Source organism: Catharus ustulatus, chromosome 7, assembly GCF_009819885.2.
Source record: "Catharus ustulatus isolate bCatUst1 chromosome 7, bCatUst1.pri.v2, whole genome shotgun sequence".
In the NCBI taxonomy this organism is placed as follows: domain Eukaryota; kingdom Metazoa; phylum Chordata; class Aves; order Passeriformes; family Turdidae; genus Catharus; species Catharus ustulatus.
The window spans coordinates 18,277,692-18,301,766 of NC_046227.1; the positions used below are offsets into that span (position 1 = coordinate 18,277,692).

The following is a 24,075-nucleotide window of genomic DNA, read 5'->3' on the forward strand; positions in this document are numbered from 1 at the left end:
ATTCCTATGAGTTACACAGGAAGACGTGGATTCTTCCCATCCTGTGTGTGGTGCTTAGCATTTTGAAGGGATGGATTGTGTTTCATCAGAAAGATGTTTTTGCTTTATGCTGTAGGAAGAAAGATGATGTGGGGTGCCAGGCAGAAAGGATCTTGAGAACATTTGGAGATGTAGGCAATGCATCTGTTCATAATTAGAGGTTGGGATGTGTGTATGTGTGTTTGTGTTTGCACATACATACACAGAGAGATTCAAATTTACCAGTGATTTTTAAGTTTTCATAAACATTAAATCTAGGATTCAGTCTAAATATTTTTGGTATACTTGTAAGAAATAATTTTCATACATATTTATGCATATACATGCATACATACACACAAAAATTCATATAGGTTTATCAGGTAACTAGAAATGTTTATATGTTTCAAATAATGTTTTAATGTTTCAAATATTTAGTTTGGAAAAATAATGTAAAATGTTGATGATTTTGTTTAACTAGCACAAAAATATAGAATTATAGTTGTCAGATGGCTTTTCCTTCAAAACCCTGAAGATATATTATTTCTTTTATTATACTTTTAAAAAATAAAGTTAAAAGCAGAATTAAACTTTACTACTTTACCTTGATTTCTATTGTGGACATATAAAATCAGGGAAAAAATGATGGTTTAATAAAAGAGACACTAAGCTCACTCTAAGTTCCTGAACACTATCACCTTTGCCTAGAGAAAGAAATGCAAATTCTTTTGATGTTTTTAAACAAGACTGTTTTAAGTAACATCTTATTTTAGCTGCTTCTGTGGGACTTAGTTGGGGTCCAGGATGTGGTGGTTTCTGAAAGGAAGGAAGGAAGGGCTTGAAGCAGGCCTGTCCCCTTTGGAGCATATGCCTCTCGGGTGGAATTGGAAAGGGCAAGAGGTCTCATGTTGCAGGGTCATTTGTGTATTTCCTTCAGCCTTTGGCATGTCATGGGGCGTTTGCTGTGGGATCTCAAACTACATCTTTTCTCTCATAACCTTTGCTGTCAGATTTAGTTCCTTTATTTGCTCCTTGTAGAGTTATTTTACATGACATTAAGGTTAAGTAGAAGCTTTTATTACTGGTATTTTTGATGTGTATGAATAACCTCCATTCAGAAACAAATTTGTCAACCTTTTTTAAAGTGTCTGTTGCAATTTATGTGTGAAGCGAGGATTTATGAGAGAGCAATCTAGATTTACTGCACCATCTCCAAAAGCAATTCAGGGACTGCAGTGTGTACCTCTGTGTGCACATACGCGCGCACAAGTATTTAACATACATAGCTGACAGCTGAAGTAAGATACTTTGAAAGAGAATGATGCTGATTGCTAATGATTTGCACAGGAGTGTGGAGATTTGTACTGCAAACCTACATGCTTCCAGTTAATTTTTATTTGGAGATCCTTTGTGTCATTCTCCTCTGCATCCTTTTCTACAGAGTGCTCTTCTGTTACCCAAGGCAGCACTCTCTTCTGCCTCACACGTTCTTTGTCAGACACATAGCCACCTTTTACTTAAATAGAAAACACAAACTAAAAAACCACCCTTACCTTCACTGTTTAAAAAATACACAGTGAAAAAGTGAGTTTTCTTGTGTTACATGTTCTGTATTAAAGTCAAAGGTTGTCCTGTCTGTACTTGTGTGAGGGACCTAACTCATTTGTGTCGCTCCACTGCATGCAGCGCTCTTTGTGTGAATCAATTCACTGCTGGGCAGAAAAGTTTGCCAAGCCCCAAGTAAAACAGCATAAGTCAAGACTTGGATAGAAGGACATCCTGCTAATAGGGACTATTTAACTGAGTGTCTAGGTAGTTACAGCTCGTTTTGAGAAAGCTACCTGTTGAGAAGTCTGTCAGCACTGTAGATACTCAGTGGTCAAAGTGTTGATGTACAGTAATGAAAGAGTTTTTCAATGGGTTTTCTACTGATAATATAAGCATAGGGTTTTTCCTTGTATTTTATTTTGCTCAATAACCTGACCACCAAATCATCTTCTAATACTGTTGGAATACATAATTCCATATTAACTACATAGAATTTGTAAAATTGTATTTCTAATTAGTGTTGCTACTAAATTATTAAAATGTGTTCAGAGTCTTTTGCTTTCTGTATCAAAAGAGGGCTATGGCTGAGGTAGGCAGCTGTGCACCTAGGAGAAGAAAATGTTAATTGCAGGAAGATTGAATTCAGGGTAGAAAATAGAAATGTTTACAAATTGGCCTATTTGTGTTTCTGAGGTGGGTGTTAGGCAAATAGGAAGAGTTATTTTGGCTGCTCTGCAGGGTGTGCTAATTTTTAACATTAAAAATAAAAAATGGAATTTCATGTACATGTAAACAAATAATACATATTTAATAGGCAGGTAGCTGGTAATTGTCTAGAAGGAGTGAATTTCTAGCGAAGTTATTTGGATCTAAAGTTATTTGAATTTTTTTGTGTGGTCAATTGTATTATTTATCCAGAACGTGCTGCTTAACATTTTATCTACCAAATTATTTTTTTTAAAAGATACAGGGAAATGCAAAACATTTGAAATTGGTTTTATGCTTAATGCAATACAAACAAAAAAAAAGCTTAACAGAATTTTCCAGATGCAAATTTTCTAAATTTTATTTAGATTGTAACTTTGCCTAGCAAGGCAGCCGTTTTGTTTTGCATGCACAGGTGTGTATGAACTGGAAAAGGTGAGATAAGAGGTAAGGAAAGTCTAAAGAAGGCCTTTGGATATAGGAGTGGTGTCAGATAAACGAGTAAACACAATGCAGTAAGTCCAAGGAACAGAGAAGATGGGAATCACTTTGGCTGGTCTGGGAGTTCTTGTGATCTTCCTGATGGTTGCAACAAATGTCCACAAAAACATAGGCTTTGATTTGCTTTTGAAGAGGTGAAAAAGTGAAGGAATAAAATTAACTATACAGACTGATTATTTGAGTGGGGAGTGTTAAAGACAATAATTACTACAATGGAGATAATGAATCAAAAGCAGTGGTTGATCTCCCACTGTTTGGGTCAAGGTGCTTCAGTAAAGCTGTTACAGGGGTGATTTTAATTGTCAATATTGAGTGAAGTAATAAACAGGGCTTGCAATAAAAGGCTGTCTGTGCTCAGTGAAGGCTCAGTGAAGTACAGGAATGCTTGGTCAGTGAAGGTGTTGATGCTTCTTGCTCCCAGCCCATAGATACTGCTGAAGTGCTGGGTCATTATCAGTAAGAGTTAATGAGGTTTGCAATGCTCTTTTGTCTCCAGGCTAGAATAATTCAGATTGCCAGCTTCTGAGTTTGAGAAGCTAATCTCAAATTTATTCTGCCTGCTGCTGGAGAGAAGAAAATTATGCTGTATGCAGAAAGGATTAGTGTTCATTAGTTGTCAGTCAGTTCTCAGAGAATACCATACAGGCTGTGTTGCTGTATCAGATACTGGTTTTACTCCACCACATCCCTGTATGCACATACCTCCCACCCAACCCCCCAGCACCACAAAAAGAATTTATTACTTGGGCAGTTTGGAAGTGGTAAAAAGTTTTAACTGCAGATGTTCTGCATCTGTTTACTTCACTAAAATTTGATAGGTTGGAGGACTCAATCAGAATTAAGAGGAGCTTTTATATTATGCAAGAAATTCTTTTTAAGGTTGGCTGTATTCAAATGGTTATATGCCACAATTTTTAAGGAAGTGGATTTAATTTTTAAATGAAAAAAAATGTCTTAGGATGAGGGAAGGATAACAAGCTTAGTAAAATATAGCTGGATTGTGATGAATCACAAACTTCTTCAGAAGTGGATGGTAGTACCTACAGCAAACCAGGGACAAATCTAAATATGTCATTTTAAACAGGTTTAAAAACTCTGAAACTGAACTGTCAGATTGAATCTGTCTCAAACCTGGGATACAGTTCCTTGAAAATCTTTGGCTAAAGTGCAGAATCAGAAGCAGCTTTACAACACTGCTGCTAGGAAGTTTGCAAGAGAGTCCTTCGACACTGCCAACAGAGTATTTCCTGCAAGTAAAATCTGTCATAGTCAGTTCAAAGATATGACTCCTGTTTCTATCTAGTATCATATTTTGAAATGTTAGTCTTCCTATTTAAATTTCATATTTTGTTTCTACTTAGGACTATTACAGGCTGCTAAACAAAACTCCAAACACCTTTTCTAATAATTTAAAATTACACTGTTAAATGCAAATTTACCTTTTAAACAGCATCACTTCTAAATGCAAATAGCATGTCTGCTCATTGGTGGTGGATTATTATTGAATAAACATAAGGTCTTCTTTATGTGTATTTGATACCTTAGTAGCACAAGTCTAATGATTATTTTACTTTAGTATTTCCTGTAATATCTGATAGACTTTAAACAAAGCCATGACTTCTAGAAAGTGATGTCAAGCAGAAAAGCAGAGACAAATTGAATTAATTTATCTCAGGGGGCTATAAAAATATAAATGTAAAATCTGTTTTTACAAAACTGTGTTTTCTGATCTGGAGCTTTGGACTTCCAGACAGGTGCTTTATTAAATCTCTCTCATATATTTTTACATGAGAGTATCAGCCAATGCAGTGAGAAGTGAAGGCACTCTCACCTTACAGAAGTCAGTATGTCACCACATGCTTTAGTAACGCAATTTACTTTCTTTTTCCTTGGGTTTGCAGGCAGGAGGTTCCCAGGTCATCTTCACTAATCCTCTGGAGATTGTAAAGATTCGGTTGCAGGTAGCAGGAGAAATTACTACAGGACCCAGAGTCAGTGCCCTCTCTGTTATAAAAGATTTGGGCTTTCTTGGTCTTTATAAGGTATGTGCTTCTGCTTTGAGTGCCTTCATCATTTTATGCTAAACTTCTATATTGTCGAAACAAAAACTGTTAAAAACAAAGACATCTTTTGAATTTAAAACCAATCTCTTCCTGCAGGGCAGCCCCACAGTGGAAAACTGAAGAAAACTCACTTCTATATTAATGGCAGTGGGATACAAAAAAAATACTCCCCCATTCTATCCTTTGGGCTTTTATACCAAGCTACAGGGAGTCCTGTATTGCAGACCTGCTGGCTTCTGGCACTGCTCATTTCATTTGGTGGGGTTTTGTGAAAAGTTTCTTTAGCTTTCCCTATGCGTTTTTCTTATATTTATTTTGAATCTCTGTATCTCTATTGTTATCTTTGCAGCAGGATATTCTCTTTGTCTTAATAATTTGATGGCAGTGAAACAGTAGTGAAGTTTAGTAGGATTCAGATTTTTAAGAAGTTAAGTGGTGGGATTTGTCAATAAATTCCTCTGAAAAAAGCCTGTTCTGTATGGTACTTCAGCAGAATGCCAGTCAAGAGATTCCTTCCCTGCAGGTATACTTACTGCCATCATTACAGATCAGGTGTAATGGAGCAGAAGCTATTAGTTTCCTTAAACAAGGAAGAGTGTTTCTTCTGTATCTTCTGCCAGTGCAAGGGGTAATACGTAAATTCTGCAGTTACATTAGCTTTGCACTTACAAAACATTGCTTTATGTGATTTGCCCACAGACCTGCAATAATACTATAAAAATGAGCACATTTACTTTTAGAGCTGAAGCTTTTATTTTGAATTTGGTAGATGAGATTTGTGACCATTGTGTTTCCTTATTAAACTGCACCCAATTTGCAGCGTTTTTTCTCTTTTTGCTGATCTTCCAATGCAGCTTCTTTGGTCAAACAGATGATGATCAGTGTGAGGTCTTACAGTGCTCACTGGTATTTTAGTAGTGCCTTTGTGTTTGGTGGAAAAAAGGCTGGCAGGGACTTGTCTTGCTGCTTCCCTGGTTGTCAGAAAGACATAAGGACTGATCTTTGTCACTTCTTCCATTGCGTTTGGACATTTAGTGTGTAAAAAGTATTTATCCTAAGTTCTGATGTCAGGATTGAAGTCATGTATAACTTACCAAAATTATACATGGCCCTTGAATCTTCCTCATTCCAGACACTTAGTATAGATATGCTTTATTCGTATTTTCAGGTTCCCTGTATCGTCTGTTTCCTGAGACATTTTATTTTCTGTGTTATTTATGTGGTAGATCAAGTGAGTTAGTACTTTCAGGGATCAGGCTGCTTGCTGGCTATCAGTTTTAGCCTTTTTTGCAGAATTTATTTGCATTATGTTTCTTTTCTCTGTGTCAGGGTGCCAAAGCATGTTTCCTCAGAGACATTCCCTTTTCTGCAATCTACTTTCCGGTTTATGCTCATAGTAAAATGATGTTTGCTGATGAAAGTGGCCATGTGGGAGGGCTTAATCTCCTTGCAGCTGGAGCCATTGCAGGTAATTTTGTAGAATGTTTCCTAAAAATATATTTTTTTTTCTTTCAGTGAGTAATATTTAATATTCATTTGGTAGCCCCATATAAAGGAAGGGTACTGTACCATTGTATCTGATTTAATCTAAATTTGATCACTGTTATCCTTAGTGGGAGGCGATGTAATTTTGATGAGAGCTAATTACATTTGCATAATGTGGATAAACAGCGTAATGCAGCTCAGCAACTTGTAGTCAAATTTGATCTGTCTGTCTCAATGGGGTTTTACTTGTTACTGAGCTCTCAGAGTTGAAGGCTAATTTGAATCTTTGATGAACACAAAATGAGAGATCATAAGAGCTAAGAAGAAAATGACTTACCCAGGTTTGGATTCTGGAATAACTGAAAAGAAACTTTGTTAAAATGTAATTGCTGAAAACAGGGCATTAGGTTGTAAAGAAGCTGAAGTACCATACTCTGAAATTTAAAATATTTTACAGTATCTCAAACAAGTTTAGTACAAAGACAATATACAGCTGTGATAAAAAGTTGTTTTTACTAAAGGCAAAGGGTATAAAAATACTGGATGTAGGAACTATAGTGGTGGATATTTAGACATGCAGATAGAGATGGCCAGATTGTGCACTGCCAAGGACGAGCTCAGCAGATGAAAACCAAGTATCTGCATGCAGATTGTGAATGATTCAGTGTCAGAATCTGCAGTTCAGAAACATTACTGGGCTGAGCAAGGCCCTTTGCTACTTGTTACAGTTGTAAGGAATCACTATATAGACACATACATGCGTTGTGAGAGCCTGTGTGTGAATAGTAGTTTCCCATATCTGACTTGACACACAGCTTGGCTGCACCTCTCTGTGCCAGTTGGTGTGTTCCTCATGCCAGAGGGGAGCCCACCTAGGAAATATCTATCAGATATGTAGCCCTGTTTGGTCTTCAGTATTGCAGAGCTGCCAGAAATGGAAAATTATTTAGCTTATCATACGCACACAGTACTCAGATATAATATATTATTAATTTGTATCTCCTATAAGACTTTTTAGACTGCAAACTTAACAGTTTCTCTTCATTTAATTAGTGTTTCTGTATTGCTCATGCTAAGGGATGAACCCTATTAAAAACGTATGTAAATCTCATAGGCGTAGTTTTATAGCATGTACAGGAATCTGCCTCTCTGAATTGCAAATTTCACATTCTCAATTGCTCACTCAATCCTGGTTACACGTGCGCAGCAGGCTAGAATACAGTCTGAAGGGATCTGCCTGTAAGGAAAATCTGCATATGATTGCTGTCTGTGTATGCTTGCAGACTCTTAACTGCAGTGCTTCTGTTTTCCTCTAAAACCTCCTGAATTGGTCAGTGACACTTTTGAGTTTATCATCACCTATGCAATCAGTGACTTGTTAACATGTTTTATTCAATATTAACTAGCTGTAAAAGTTTAACAGAAGTCAAATTTAATTTCATGATTTTAAGTCAGAAGATGGTTCCTCTTTTAGGGGGATGAAGTTCTTACAGTACTTAGAAGTATTCAGAAATATCTCAGATAACACAGTTATATACTGTGGAGTACATTTCTGAAAACTTTCTCCTTTCCTTTGACTAGAAAGCCGAGAGTGGTGCCTTGGAAGTGGAGATTTGTTCTTCCATCACTGTTGGCTAATATCACGCTGTTGGTACTAAGCAGACTTGTAAAACACCTTCATTGTCCTCAGTCTTTTTATGGCTTGCCTACTGAAGTAAGCAGCATCTATTCTCCTACAGAACAGTCCGAACAGCAGTTTAGACATATTTCTGTAGAACAGGGGTTTTAAGCAGTAGTTTTTCTCAATCAACACCTTTAACAAATGGATGCATAGGATTCAATTTCCAAAACAATCATCTATGTAATTTGCAAAATATGTTGTAAAGTATAAACAAATACAGTAAATTTGCACAACTAATTTTTATATATTACATATATAGCCAATTTTATCTTGTTTCAAACTACTGCTACAGCCAGACCACTAGAAGATGCTGAAAATGGGTTTTCATAGTTTATTTCCTTTACTACCAGTTTGAGCCTTTAAATTTAGAAGAAAGTCAGAGCTATTATCTCAGGCACGACCATTTATATGAGCATCAAGAATAAGAGTAAAGTCTAGCCTTTGTAAAAATATGAAAGTTTGCACTTGTATTTTTCAGTTGTGTTTCATCTTTTACAAGATCCTTTGTGCAAATTAAATGTGGTTTTCTTCAAAAAGGTGTGCCTGCTGCTTCTTTGGTAACCCCTGCTGATGTCATCAAGACAAGACTGCAAGTGGCAGCTCGCGCTGGTCAGACAACATACAGTGGAGTTATTGACTGCTTCAGAAAGATTCTAAGGGAAGAAGGCCCTTCAGCTTTATGGAAGGGAGCTGGAGGTGAGAAAAAAAAATTATTGATGCTGACCCCAAATCTGAAAATTAGCACTTTCTTTGTTAAGGACTCAAATCAGAGCAGTATTTACAAAGTCTGATTGTGAAAATCATAACACCTCGTTAAAAATGTTTAGCTTCTCTCCTGAGGAACTGTTTTATTTGTTTAACCCTATGATTTGTAATATTTAACAGCTCGCGTGTTCAGATCTTCACCCCAGTTTGGTGTTACTTTGGTCACTTATGAGCTTCTGCAGAGATGGTTGTATGTTGATTTTGGAGGCCTGTAAGTCAAGTTATTTGCTATTTAGCTTGCACAACACAACTGCCAAATTTAAAGAAAAAAACCCAAACTTTTTCATGCATGGGACCCATTAAAACTTGTTGACTTTGAGTGCCTGTACTTAAAATTGCATCATGTAAAAAATCCCCCCATCCTTATATAATTGAAACTTGCATGCCACTTCTAAACAGATGAGGAGATAAAAGAGCCATTTCATATTTATTTCAGTACACTAATTTGTATTTCCATTTTAGCAAGATAGTTTTGTCCATTTTTCTCCTGACATTGGAAGCTAAAAGAATTTACAAAAGTATCAGTAAAAATATAACTTCAGTTTAGGGTTTGATTTAAAATTATGTAGTGGCCTGACCTCATTCACTTCACCACAGGAGTCAATAAATTAAGGTCAGCTTTAACAGTCTTCCATATTCAGAAAAAAGACTGAAGTATTTAAGCTTGAGTAAGTCTATTTAAAGACCTTCCTTATGAAAACTAGACTAACAAAATTACCTTTTTTCTTTGTTCAAACAGGAAACCTGCTGGATCAGAATCTACTCCAAAAACACGGATTTCAGATCTTCCTCCTGTTAATCCTGCACATATAGGAGGATACAGACTTGCTACAGCTACATTTGCTGGTATAGAAAATAAATTTGGTTTATATCTTCCAAAGTTTCGAGCTCCTGCTACCACTTCAGCTCAAGCACACAGTAGCAGCTGAGTCCTGAAAAGATGTTTCAAATGAACAAAGTTGATGCCGTGGAAAGAGTTCACAAGAGTACTGCTGTATTTTTTTCCAGTCAGCTGCATGTGTTCTAGCTGAACTGAGCTTGCAAATATAATTGCTCCTTTCAAATATTCATACATACCTGCATTTATTTATTTACACACAAGGAACTGATTGAAGCTGTGGTTCTCTGCCTTGTTTTAACCAGTGGCATGAAGCTGTAACCTAGACTTTGCCTTGCACAGCTTGCATTTAATGTTACTGTACATATTGTACATCTTTGTACAGAGACATCAGGGCATCTATACACGTACATTTATATAATGGGTATTGCAGTTCAAAATAGTTTGAAATGTACAGATGTTTTGAAGGTGTTTTGTTAACAATCGTGACAATAAAATGTTTCAAAACACTTGTGTCAGTTTGCTTCATTGAATTTACAGGAAGTTGTCCAGTATGATTGTTTTTCCCTCCACAGAGGAAGTGTGAAGATCAGATGCATCCATTTAATGATTGGACAGGACAGAGCCTCTGCAGGAATGCCCTTCACTGCTAGTTACAGCAAAGGAATTGAAATGCAATGTGCTGGCTTGTAAGTGTTAAGAGAACACAGTAATTAGATGAGCACATGCAATATTTTATTTTGCAGCACTACTTTTTGACAAGGAATTCTCTCAAAATACATGGCAATACTAAATATGTAATAGATATTACTCTTAAGGTAGCATTCAAACCCCAGTAAGAGATTTGCCAGATACTAACACACTCAGGAATTTTTACAGGGTTTACTACTCAGAGTGGCTTTCCTGAATAGAAAATTTGTTATAAAAATTGAAAGCATTTCTTAATATCTGAATAGTTTTACCATGAGATTAGGTTATTCTGTAGGGGGAAAAAACCTACTTACTTTTATATTATGTTTATATGCAAAACTGATTGTTTATATTTACAGGTGAGTGGAAGTAAAAGGAGAAGAGAAAGTGAAAGCTTGAGCTGTTTCTAGCTAGTTTCCCAGGTATAATATTTAAATGCAAAAATGTCAGAGGAAATAGGGGAGTTTAGATTTCTGCGCTGTTCTGGAGGAAAATCAGTCACACCATCCCTGCAGCCAGAGATGAGATGGGTGGTTTCCAGCCTTGCTTACTGAAGTTTTACATGTTTCCTTACAGGGTAAACATCCTGGAATAGAGCATATCCAAGTGGTATAAACTGATTTCAGGTTCTGTTTTCTTACTTAAATGACAGCAGGCTCATCAGAGATTAAGTCAGTTTATGAAGAAGTGGCTTCTTAAGAACTGAACATGACACAGAGCAGCCCTTCCCATTTCTAGCCTCTAAGGAAGATAAAATTTATTTTGGTGCTGAATAATATTTAGTGAGCCAGAGGCTACAATACACTGACCTTGGAACTTTGATCAGTATTCTGCAATCTGAACATAGATAACCACATTAGAAAGCTTCCTTTTTCAGTTGTTTTATTGTGTTTAAGAAATTTCTTGTTCTGTAATGTTTTCAGGATAGAGACAGGCATCTGGGATCTCTCTCTTGTATCTAGGAATTTTGTCTTGCACTTTTCTACATAGAGACAAAAATGATGGGGACCCACAAGCATTTAATCTTAGTCACAGCTTGTTGACTGCCTTGATCAAGGCCTTGGGAGACTTGACAATGCACAATAGAATTTGTATTTCTTGCAGCTTCAAAACTGGACAGTTTGGCTCCCAGAATCCTCATTTACAGCATCTAGCATCACTTTTGGGCTCAACGTTGCAGGTATGGCTTTTACAACATTTTTAATCTGTACTCAACTATTCTGTGAGGGAGGACTACAAGCAGGAATAAAGATGGAGTAGTATTAAATTTAATAGTTGAAAATTATTACAAGGTTGAAACTAATGCCGTATGACCTGCATGCAAAAGAAAGCCTTACTGGATTTCTGAAAATAAAAGCATGAGGGAAATGTATTATTCAATGAAAAGTAATCTCAAAAAACCCCACAAGACCAACCAACCAAAAACTCAAGCACCCCATCTCTCCAAAACCATCATCCAAGACACCTTCTGCTTGTTAAGGATTCTTCTGCTTAAAGGTACAAACTATCTCATGATGTGCCTGCTCTTACACAGTTCACATGCTTCTCAGGTGAGGAGAGCTGCTGTTGCAGGGTTGGAGAGCACACAGGATAAATGTCTGCAAACCAAGCAGAGCAGCATGGCTGCGTTGAAAAGGGAGGGGGACACACTCATGAAATACTAACACCAATGGAAGCCTAAACATGTTTAACTTCCAGACCCAAAAAAAGAAAGCTTTTGAAGACAGAACTGCTGTTACTGCCATGTCTCTATAAGATGCTCATAATAACTACAACAAAGAGAAAAAACAAACAACCCAAAACTAAACAGAAAAGTTAAACAAAGAAATGACAATACTCCTGGACATGAAACTAAGGAATAGAAACCTATTTCCTATTTTTAAGCATATAAAACTAGCTCTTCTGGAAAAACAATATGCTTGCAACAGATTAAAAACCAATGTAGAGTCCTAAATTAAAGGCTACAAACTGATTTAGCACCTAATTAGTAAAACTCACAGTATTTATTACAAAAAACAACCGAAAAGAAACAGCCCCCCCTGCAACCTGACTTGACAGAAAACTTCATAATGTGCTGAGAAAAAAAGTAACCTTTAAAAGAAATTCCAATTGTTCTGTCTCAAGCCATTAAGAAATTTTGTTTCAATAAAGATATTAAAAATCAATAATAACAATAACAATTTTTAACTTAGTACAGAAAATCAGTAGCAAGTCTAACAGAATGAAAATCATCATGCTATAGAAATTAAGTTAAAGTCTAGTTCCTTACCCTTTGGAAAAGAAAAATTTGATAACAGGAGCCTTTTTGCTATTGGCCAATTGCCATGGCAGTAAGGGGTGGTTAGGGATAAAAAACAAGCTGTGATGTGTGTAGTAAAACTAAAGGATCAGCTCCTAGAAATTATAAACTATGGCAGGGACACACATTAGAGATCAGGGCAGCTGACAAATGCTCGTATAGTATTTATTTATGAATCAGTCTCACCTTTTAATGCACCAATTCAAACAAAAGGAAATTGGTATTAAATATGTATTTGATTAATACAGGTCTGATTATCACATAAGTTTGTAACTACAGACAAATTTTTATTCACATATATTACCCACTACCAGAGTCTGAGGCTTATCTATATATAAACAATGAAACTTGGAACATATGCATGCATATCATGGGTAATTTGAAGAATTCAAATTAAAGAATGCTTCAGAGATTTACTACCTAGTGAAGGTCAGTCTGTAATACAGAGAGTTTTAGGAGAACTTTTACTTTTCAGAAAGATACTGTTTCAGATTGGACTTTACAGAAGCCAAGTAGCAAATTTATACCAGGTTAGTGTTTCAGCAAAAAGATCCTTGCAAAGTCAAAGTTAACTGTATTAAAAGTTACACAAATCCCAGAATGTGCTTGTAATTTATATATAAAACATAACAATGCAAGATCTGATTTTCAGTGATCTTAATACATTTCAAAGTCCATTGTTGAATCCATATATTCGTCCCCTAAGCTATGATTAGAACTGACACTCTAGGCTTTGCATCCAATCACTGCCAGGTGCAGCCCTGCAGCCTGACGGAGGGCTCTATGCTGGGATGCGGGTCGCAGCCTCCTCCTCCGCGTCGGCTCTGTTGGCGTTGATTTCTGCCAGCGTTCGGCCAAAGCGAGTCCACTCGTCCCCGCGAGGAACGGCGATTTGCTGTGACACAGAGAGTGTTACTGGAACCTCCTGATAAATACAGCTGAGCTCTCTTTGAACAGCAGAGCACTTAAATTGTGTTCAAAAGAGCTTCCAGTTCCAGATAAGCTTACCTTTATTGTAGTGCGTCAAAAGCACTCATTAATAAAATAAGCAGAATTTGAGACTCCTGCATCGAAGGATGAAACAATACTATTCTAAACTTGTGCTATTTATCTCCACCTGAGATACTGCCTTCAAAGGGAACACTAATGCTATATCCTCATCCCGTAAATCACTCATGTACTACTGCAGTACACACACATACTTGCAAGAGAAACCACTTCCCTGTAAGAACAAAATCAAGGCTGCTCTGCCACAAAATTTTTTGTTTGGTACTTCTCGAGCTAGGATCAGAACTCACATGTGGCACAGTTACATAGAAGATAAAATTTCTATGAAAAAACACATTGATCCTTATTTCATCAGTAAGCAGTAATTTCACCAGCTTTACAGTAAAGCTTTTTCTTTTTGACTGGATGACAGCATGCTCAAAAGTTATGCTAGAACACCTTAAATAAAACACTACTAGGAAATATTAATTAAAAAATACAAATTGAACTTAATTATTATTCCTCTAATGACAGGAGAAAAAAATGAAAGGCAAGCTGCTAAATAAAGAAACCCAAATGTTCTGCAATATACTTTGCACAATACATGATATACATACCTCTCCCACATCATATATAACTATTTGTCCCTCTGAGTCACCTACAGCAATCTCTCTCCCAGAATGTGTCCATCTCACACGGTTCAGAGCAGGATTGCCCTCCACAGTGATGCTTGCAGTAGGCACCTGTACCAATTTGAAACACATTGCAAAAAATGCAGCAGGTTTCCATAAACTGGCGATTACAGAACACACCTAGGCCATCTGTGCTGCATCAAAAGAAGTGCCCAATACTTCATCGGTGCATGGTACTCAGATCAAAGACTGTTCACAATACAAAGACCTCAGTGGCCTTAAGCTATCACCAGTGACATAACCAAAACAACACATCTATCCCTTGGCCAAAGTACAAACATCTGCCATCAAAAGGCACATCTGCACTCTCCTTGTGGGACAGGAGGCACAGACACGCTTTCAGGCACTGGTGAGGCACCCTGGGATCTCAGGAAGATTATGACAGAGGGCAGGGATGAAATCAGCTGTTTGGGCAGGTCAAGCCCTGTCCAAAAGGCTAGAACAGGTAATTCCAATTTAAAGCCACAGGCTGGCATATGGTCCTACAACTTTCTTCTATGTGTAGTTTTCAGATGGGGAAATTTAAGTATTAAGTACCTGTCAGGTTTCTCCTCTGATTTACCTCCAGCAAATCTTGGAAAAGGTTTCTACTATTATGAAGCTTATAACCCACACCAGAAAACCAAACATTCAGTTCACTAAGTTAGAAACAAATGGCACTTTCACTGCAGTATTACTGTGGCAATAGGAACAGTGGTGGTGGGTGGTAACAGGTTTGTTCACACTATTAGGCTGTGGGCTGACAAGGCCTCAGGGTTGGAGGTCTACAATCACTTCCACAACATGGATCAGTGTTACACCAACAAATGCTTTGCTCTCTTGTTAAAGGTAAAACAATTTAATTACTACTGTTATTCATTATGAGTAATTTTTAACCCTGTAAACAAAGAATGCTATCTACAACACAGAAACTACTGGAACGACAGAACATTTAAAAACGCAACAAGAAAAGCTATGGTAAAAAAACCTCCAAACTATGGTAAACACAAGACTTTTTGTTAAGAGTACAAACAATTTTCCAGCTGCATTTGACTGTTAACCTGATTTCTCACCTCAGTATCATTGTTGAGATTCCACAGGTCAAGCCTGCCCATCCCATCCACACAGGCAAACAAGGCAGGGTGAGTTGGAGACCACATCACATCATAAACATAATCCGAATTGTCTTCAAAGGAGTAGAGAGGTTTGTTATTCTGAAAAGAAGCAAAGATAACAATGCACTATCCAAACCCTACATTTCAAAATTATAAAACTAACGGTTAAGCAAAATACAGAAGTTCAACAGTATTACCAGCAATAAGTTAAAAGTGATTTGCATTTTGACTTGCTTTAAAAAAACACCACTCCAAAAATCAGCCAAAACCTAATGCTTTTTATTGTTACAGGTATTCTTTCCAAAGCATGCAACCATTTTGCTGGCTGCTACTATAAAACAATCAATAGCAAGGCAATTGTAAATTGTAAATTTAAGGCTTTAAGAATCTTGTAAATCAAGCCAATGATAATTCAGTGACTATTATTTGGAGATTTTAACTCTGCTTCCTCTTCTTTGCATTCCTCAGGGTCTCAGACTAACAAAGAAAGAAGTAATTCTTGCAATGGAAATGACAGATATTTCAATTGCAAGCCTCAAGTTTAACTGACATTAGTTTTGGTGCTGTCCCTTAGTCCTCCACAAAATTGTAGCAAAACATTTGCCTTATGAATATATGAGGTAGCTGACTTGATACCATGATTTACATTTGATTACATTTTAATCATTGTTCATAACAAAGGGCAAAAGGTTGAAAAGAATGGATCAGAAATACACAAACGACGTACAAGCTGAAAGCGAAATTTTATGCTGTTAATCTTAGTTCTGCTCATCAGCTGTCTCCTCTTTGCAGGACTGCAGCTAAGAACCTCAGAACTTCACACCATTTGACTTCAGGTTTGTGAACTTCCTTAAGTAGCTTACATTACAGCACCACCTTGTGTCAAGGGCTATGAAGAAAACCACTGAACTATCTAAGTTACCTTCGTTGTCCAAAGCTTTACTGTCCAGTCAAAAGAAGAGGTGACAAAAAGATGTGAGAAGTCTACAGGTCCAACTGCTGCATGGCAGTTGATACCTGTGATTGGTCCCTGGTGTCCTTCAAACATCTCACTGATTCCAGCTTTGCTGTTTCAGAATATACAACCAAGGTTAATTGATTTGGAAACCAAACATCTGCAGACAGAGATAGCACTGAAATACAACTTAAATACAGCCACAAGAAGATTTTGCTGCCTTATATGGATGTCACCCCACTGCAAAAGGCTTCACCACAGCAGGATCACAGAAGACCAGGCTTGAAAACAGACCTTCAGTTCACCACGTATTTTCTACTAACTGTAAGTGCCAAAATACATCCTAGGGACAGGAAACTCATTCAGGTATCAGTCCACACATTTAACTACATTGTCCTCCAAGCAATAGCTACAACTTCAGTTCATACAAAGAACAAAATCCAGTCTCAAGAATAAGTATAAAATGCCCATTAAATTAAGAGAAGTTGCATATAGTTTAAGAGCACAGGGTTCAGACATAAACCAGTAAGAATATATCCCTAATAGCCTCCTATCAGGGGTGATGAAAAAGGAGGGAAACAGATGGGAAAGATGTTACACAAAAGTGATACAATTTTGGTATTTTGGAACCAAAAAAGCTGTGCAGCAAGATGATGCGTATTTGAGATGAAACCTGGACACTCAATTGTATTTAAGAAAGCAATTGATAAGATGCAGTGAGACAATTTCAAAATAGATTGAACAGCAGGAGAACAGCTAGCCAATTTAAGATTTGTGCGTGATGTTACTGTACAATTATCTACGAAACTGATACGAAGTTTGGAATGTTCTGCTACAATTCAAATTAACAAAACCACAGTGACCTATGTTGTCCTCATCAATGTAACTCATAATATCAATTTAATATTACAGACATTTCTGTTATAAATTAATCTCTTACTCTGGAGAAAGTGCACTGGAATTCAGACAGAGCTACTCTGAATTCCTTCAGTGCAAAGAAGAAAGTATGAACTTGAAAAAATTTTGAGTGTAAAGCATGCAGGAACTCATCCTTTTACCATTTTTATTTCCTTTAAAGAATTAAAGTTTTGTATTCACCTGCCATGACGGCACGCAGTGTACACTGAGCCTTCTTCACTGCCAACAACAAAGTTGTTGACATCTCCAATAGGGAAAGACATGCAGGTAACAGCCACAGCCTTGGACTGTTTGTGAACCAGCTCCATGCTATCCTGTAGTGAAAATATCAGCAACTTACTTCACAAAAAGAAATGTTAACACCTACAAAGTCTTTTCAATTTCACAATAGAAGGGTTTTCTTTTTTACTTGGATAGATTGGGCAGGAATAAGGGTGTTTTCTTACTACACTTGTGTTCACCACTAACACAAGTACACCAAAACTATACAAAAGAAACAACAGAAAATACTTGATTCTACAGGTGGGGAAATATTTTATCAAATATCAAGCTACCTTAATTCTGTGTGTTGGGAAAGTGTTGATTGTTTATTAGATCAAATGAATTTTTAATAAAATATCAATCTAGAATAGATACTATATATATGTGTGTATCAAAAGTTATCTTACCTGTGGTTGGGAAAGCATATCCAGACTCCAAGAGCATATTTTTCCATCAGTTGAGATACTAATCAAATTATGAGCATTCTGGGTCCCAACAACATTTACACAGTACACTGGGTGCTAAGAAACAAAATATTATCAGAAAATAATTTAGAAATAATAACCAGTTCTAATATAATTAATGTACAGTAAAATATACAAATTCACCATTTAACAAAGCACAGAAGATTGATCCCAATCAAAAGTACCAAAGATACTCCCCTATAAAACTGATACTTGTTTTTTCTGACACTGATTTTTATGAATAGCCTGATTCCTAGGTATCAAAATATGGACATAAACATTTAAGCATTGCCAATCAAGTGCACTGGACAGAATTTCCTAGACATTAAACACATCTCAACAGGGCACAGTCCTTGAAGATATTTCACCTCCTACCGTGTGAGCAGCAGCTGAAAGTGGCGTTCTCTGCACTGGGGTTCTCTTGTTGCTGCGATTATCCCACAGCACAATCTGACCCGAGTATGTGCCACCAACCACCAGATTGGGATGAAATTTTGCAAATGTAGCTGACATCACTGCAGACTGAAAGAAGAAAAACAAAAGCAAAATACACAAACTATCATTTGGTGACACTATGTCTAAAGGAAGTGAGGCCAAATATCTGAACAACTTCTTTGCCTAAATTTATTCAGTAAGATTATTTCACTTCCCAATTACTTAAGGATTCACCCAACCTTTGTAATCCCTCAAAAGTCTTTTTGTGTCAATTCATAATTATAAAATTAAGTTTTCCTCCTCTTCTATTTCACATGCATACATTTGTATTCCTCCTAGTATAGTTTATTAGCAAAGGAAGGCCCAGTTACACACAAGATTTTAATGTTTTGCCATATTCTGTAGTCATTACTTCTTAGAAAATACAGAAATACATTTTGATATAACAGAGTTACTTTGGCAATCTGGGCTTTGACAGTATGTGACAACATGAAGTTAAATTTTGATTCAACTGTGTAATTTTCCAAAATGATGGGAAAAATGTGGCTATCTTGGGCTTGGCATAATTGAAGAGATTTGCATATTTTTATCTTTCAGAAAACTACTAGAAAACCTCCATCTGCCTTTTTCTTGATGCATATGTTTCTAGTTTTCATCCTCATTCCATTTCCTCAGGCTGTCTTCATTTTATTCAATAAACTAAGCTGCAATATACAACCCCACTCAAGCCCCTTACATACAAACCTTTGTGCTTCAACCATTACACAAGAAAGTTTTCCTGTTTTTTAAATAAAGGAGTTCTCAAACAAGCCCGAATTCTGAATGATGTCAGAAATTCTGAAACAGAATAATATTTCTCAGATGAAGTCTCTAGCTACCAACATCTGTTGGCAAATAAATGTGGTTAAAACAAATGCCAGCCCAATGCAATTATCATACTGAAAATGTAAGGAAGGTGCTTGTCCAAATTCATCAACATAAAACCCCTCCCAAGACAGAATCATACCTGGCAGTGAAAGACATACTCTGGGGTAGTTTTCTTGTACTTCATATTCCATACAAGGGCCACCCCATCAGGCTCGTGAGGCGCATCCTCATTGTTATTGTAAGAGGCTACAAGTAATTCTGGATACTGCATTGTAAGTGAAAAAGACTCAAAGTAAGCAAGATGACTGGCTAATTTCCAGACAATCCTAGAATCTTTGTTTTCTTTTGCCAAAATACAGTTAAAAAACGCACCTTGCATTATAAAGGCATGAAAAATTGCCAGTTAAAACTGCAGTTGTTGCTCATTTAGCTCCTAAACCAGCATTAATGTACACATTAGTCTTGTTCTCTCATCATAACTCTTTTAACTCTAAAACCCATTACTTCTAAGTGAGTTTTGTTTTTAGTGAAGCTGCGTTACCTCTACAAAGCAGTCCACAAACCAAAACCAACTTTCTTCACAAGATGAACCTTTTGCTACTTTTCACAAAAGATTAACAGCTCTGTCTACTTTTTGCAAACCATGGAGCACGTAAGGAACACATTTACAAATATAGTCTGTGCCAACCATGCTTCTATGGGAATCAAATGCACAGAACTACAATTTACAAAGTCGACTGTTTACTTTAAGCATTATTTTTTACCTGAGATGACCAGTCCAGACAACTGACAACACGATGCTTTGACCAACGTTCATCAAAAAACTGCCTATTTAAGGACAGTTTTGCTCCTGCTTGAATCTCTCTATAAAGACAATTAGGAGATATTGATCTTAGATCACTTTTTCAATTAAAAGTATTAGAAATTCACAGAAAAGTATTTAACATTCACATTACCCTTCTTTGTCCTCTAAGTCTCTTCCACTGTAGTCAAAGAAAATGTTGATTTGTTCAGAAAGGGCTCTTTCAACAATCCTTGTGGAGTGGTCAAAAAAACTTAAAAATTCTTCAGAATGCAAAATTTGTTGCTTTTCCTCCTCTGTGAGTTCATGAGGTGCAGCTGAAAAAAAAGTATACTGACATTTTCTGGACTGCATGCTTTCAACAATTCTTTTCAAGAAAGAAAAATGTGGTTTTTAATAATTTTTGCATTTTATGTTTGCTGGCTTATTAGCATTTAACAATTAAATTAATTTTAAACTAACGGAACAAAAAGTTGAAAAACGTATTCATAGCTTTCTTTACAGTACACATTTAGAATGTCTTGAGGTAAACTGTACCTTCTTCCTCCTCCTCTTTTTTCAATGTTTTTTCTTCCTCAGGTTCAACTAATGGTTTTGGTGCAACCACATCATCTTCCTCCTCCTCATCTAAAGAGAAACATTATGGTGAGACCATCAATGTTTTTAAAGGGGAACAGTAACATTCTATATGAATCTTAAATAAGCTGATGCAAAATGGTATAATGTAGCTTAAAATGGTTGCATTTGTAAAATGTAGTCCCAAGGATAACATTATCACAAACCAAAATGTCATTGGAACACTGTCTCCACCTGGGTATCAGTTGCACTGAGTTATGTAGTTGCATAAACTGAAATAAGACACGCAGGAAATTGTAAAGAATCCAAAGTGGAAATGTGTCTTACAGGCATTTATGATTCCACACAGAACCATGCGGTGGGTGCACGTTCTGTGTAACACACTGACACATTAATGCTGTGGAATAAAGAAAAATCAAATGTCTAAAATAGTCTACAGAGCAGCTGCTTACTTATGATCTGAAAGCATCAGTCTAATGGGTCTGCACATGGCACGAAGATGGCTTACATTAGCTTTCAGGTTGCTATTCTGAGAGGCAAATTTTACTAAAGATAATAGCGGAGAGATTACATTTTTTCTGTCATTCTAGAGGCAAGTCTCATTCTCTGTATCATGTTTGGCAATGAGAACTTTACAGGAAAATGTGTTTTCCCTAATTGCAATGAATAACAAAATGTTAATGTTCAGGAATACTGACAAGGCTTACAGCACTTTCTGCATTTCTACATTTTATTCTTGGAATACTTTAAACCAAAAAATAACTTTAAATTACTTAGAATTGTGGGATATACTGGCTTTTCTTCATCCACTTTCTAGAATAGGCTTCTGAAAAGACTTGTTTTTATTGGTTAAACAGCTATGTCATCTGCTTATAAGGGAATGGCAGCAGGAGACTGCTGCATGCCTCATCACAAGTAATGAGACAGTATTCAACAGGGACTAGGCTTGTTTGCTGCAGCCATCTCCCTGACCCATGTTCAAAGTTATCCAACACAAAAAGTAAAAAAAACCAAAATCCACATGCATGCACACAAAAAGAGTAAAAAAAAAAAGGGTGGTCAAGGGATGGGAACCAGCTGCTAAGCCATGGTCCCAGCAGCCAGGCCAGCTGACTAGATAGCAACAACCAGATGGTACTGCAAGGATTGTCTCTCTGCTATGAGGTGGCAATGGGATGGCACAACATTTTTCTGCCTGACTGCTTCCAATCATGTCTTTCTCCAATGGCAAGCCTGTGCAATTACCAGCACTCCAGGAGGTCTACAGACAAGCCTTTACCCTGCAAACAAAATACAGCTTGTAGGCCATACCAGCTGCCAAACCACACACATAGTGATAGGTTTAAAGAGGTCTGAAAATCTTTCTAACTCCATAGTATAGGCAATAAAAATATAACTGTACCTGCAGGAAAGAAAGCTTTAAATGACACTGTATAATGCACACAATAATACAAACTCCAACTTAATCAAAATGATAATGACGTATGCCAATCCTACATTACTTGAAATTGAGCGATTTTTATGTTCTGACAAGTTTACAGAACTAGGATAAATGGCATGAATGATTTCAATATATGCTCATACTTTTGAACCAAATGGTGAAGGTTAAAATCTTTCCTTTCAAGGGCCTCAATCAGCCACAAAGGAAAACAGTAATCACTGTCTTTTCAGCCAGCCCAACCGCATTTGTCAGCCCTTTCTCCGTCAATGCAGCCAGAGCAATCAACCTGCCAAACATTCAGAATGGAAAAACAATCTGAAAATACAGGGTATAATGCACCTGCCAGTGAAAATGGCCATTTCAAGAAAAGCTAGTGATCTCAGTGACCCTGCTGAGGAGGCGGTGGTGCAAAGGGGAAAGAACCCGTAAAAGAATTCTTACTGATCTTCACTCTCTTGCACATTGACACTTCCTTACAAAGCATGCCAATTACAGCTTTTGTGCTACTTAAAAAAAATGAAAGCTTTTTTGGGCAAAATAATCACGCAAAGAAACAGAACGACACTGCTGCTCCTTTTTCGATGGATTCGCATGCACAGCGGACTTGTAACCTGAAAACTGTACAACTTGTGGCCATTTTAAAGAAGAGAATTCTTAATATCAAATAACTACAGGTGTGACTAATGATTAATTAAAAAATGTAATGTGAGTTAACACACATGACTTTGAGAACAACACATACAGGATCACATATTCAAATTATGGCCTCTTGGATAAAAATCCCCCTCTTTTTGCCCTGCCAATCAATCTTGCAGAATTAAATGATGCCTTCAAATTTAGAAATTTGGTTTTGGATCACCCTAGATACATTATTCTAGCTTAGGAAGTCCCAAATTAGAAATTTCAGCCCAACCCCCCATTAGTCATACTACACTGATTCTAAGTACCATTTTCAGTGACAGGAGTCAAATTCTTGTCAAACGTAGATGGTCAACCCCTTAGTGCTATATGACCTTCTAATCTACATATTTTATTCAAAAGATCATATAGTTGATTGCTCCTGCCTTTTAATGTTTGAAACATAAATGGCATATATTATACAGAGCTCTAAATTCCTTCATAGTACTTTCACTGCATACAGCCAGCTGATATTGCTGCATTTAAATGCAGGATACAGCACTTATTTTAATATTCTCAAAGTATCAGACTTGAAATTGAACATGTCATCTCACTGATTTATCTGTAACTGCATAAATCTAAAACCATCCCTCTAAAGAAGAATCACATGCAAACTTTCTTATTAAGGGATCTGGAGGAAAAAAACCCAAAATTTAAAAAAAATTCCCCATATATACAAGTTCTTGACCTCATTATCCAAAACTAGAATGCTTTCTATTCCAAACCCAGGAAGCTTTCTCATAGTTCACAAAAAAAGGAACAATTAAGCTGCTGGACTGAAAAAAACAAGGTAAGAAATGTTTATTTTAATTACTTTTCCTGTCTCTCCTTTATCTCAAATTTTTTTAATAGCAGGCCAGATGCCAGAATTTGCAAGGAATTAGCATAGCAATAATACAGCACCCACCAAACACTGAAAACTGGACATACATTTCTGAAAAAGTTCCAGTCAGTAAGTCAAGAACCCACAATACTATCATGCACTGCATTCATCTCAAGTCAGCAATCTAAATTTGAAACTTTAAGGACATCCCTTAACTGCCTCCACCTTATTCATTATTGACTGCATCTACTGGCATTTTAAGCTACTTCAATTGTCAGTGTACCAAACATGATTTCAGATTAAAAAAAGGCTGTAAAGACTTGGAAAAGTCACAGGGCCAGGAAGACAGGAAATGGGACTATGTCACATCAACATATCGATGAATATTCATTATAATATGCTAAGGGATTAACTCCATGTTGTTTTTGACAGGCAATCAGGGATCTAAAACTGAACAGTAAAGTCGCTGCTATTTTTATGCAATCTTTA

At 36.7% G+C, this 24,075-nt stretch overlaps 2 protein-coding genes and 1 long non-coding RNA gene across 10 annotated transcripts in view; 2 read left to right on the forward strand and 1 right to left on the reverse strand.

Annotated features, from left to right (window-relative positions):
- The window catches only part of SLC25A12 (solute carrier family 25 member 12), a 45,821-nt gene extending 35,708 nt beyond the window's left edge, over positions 1-10,113 (forward strand). For 2 of the 3 annotated variants that reach the window (XM_033064190.1, XM_033064191.1), the window contains 5 exons: positions 4,674-4,814; positions 6,165-6,303; positions 8,539-8,697; positions 8,887-8,977; positions 9,506-10,113. In XM_033064190.1, coding sequence (XP_032920081.1) covers positions 4,674-4,814; positions 6,165-6,303; positions 8,539-8,697; positions 8,887-8,977; positions 9,506-9,695 — 720 coding nt within the window. In that variant the 3' untranslated portion in view covers positions 9,696-10,113. Of the gene's footprint in view, positions 1-4,673; positions 4,815-6,164; positions 6,304-7,901; positions 8,035-8,538; positions 8,698-8,886; positions 8,978-9,505 lie in introns of those variants that run through there. The other variant, XR_004418416.1, reaches the window with a different exon arrangement.
- A 204-nt stretch (positions 10,114-10,317) lies between these two features.
- DYNC1I2 (dynein cytoplasmic 1 intermediate chain 2) overlaps positions 10,318-24,075 on the reverse strand; it is a 29,544-nt gene continuing 15,786 nt past the window's right edge. For all 6 annotated transcript variants that reach the window (XM_033064193.2, XM_033064192.2, XM_033064197.2 and 3 more), the window contains 11 exons: positions 20,606-20,695; positions 20,223-20,385; positions 20,031-20,130; positions 19,406-19,531; positions 18,340-18,486; positions 17,908-18,021; positions 17,420-17,553; positions 16,289-16,433; positions 15,325-15,465; positions 14,198-14,323; positions 10,318-13,488 (listed from right to left, as the gene is read on the reverse strand). In XM_033064193.2, coding sequence (XP_032920084.1) covers positions 13,375-13,488; positions 14,198-14,323; positions 15,325-15,465; positions 16,289-16,433; positions 17,420-17,553; positions 17,908-18,021; positions 18,340-18,486; positions 19,406-19,531; positions 20,031-20,130; positions 20,223-20,385; positions 20,606-20,695 — 1,400 coding nt within the window. In that variant the 3' untranslated portion in view covers positions 10,318-13,374. The remainder of the gene's footprint in view (positions 13,489-14,197; positions 14,324-15,324; positions 15,466-16,288; positions 16,434-17,419; positions 17,554-17,907; positions 18,022-18,339; positions 18,487-19,405; positions 19,532-20,030; positions 20,131-20,222; positions 20,386-20,605; positions 20,696-24,075) is intronic.
- LOC122149411 lies at positions 15,472-16,473 on the forward strand. Its single transcript, XR_006163013.1, has 2 exons — positions 15,472-16,202; positions 16,443-16,473. It is a non-coding gene; the product is annotated as an uncharacterized LOC122149411 (long non-coding RNA).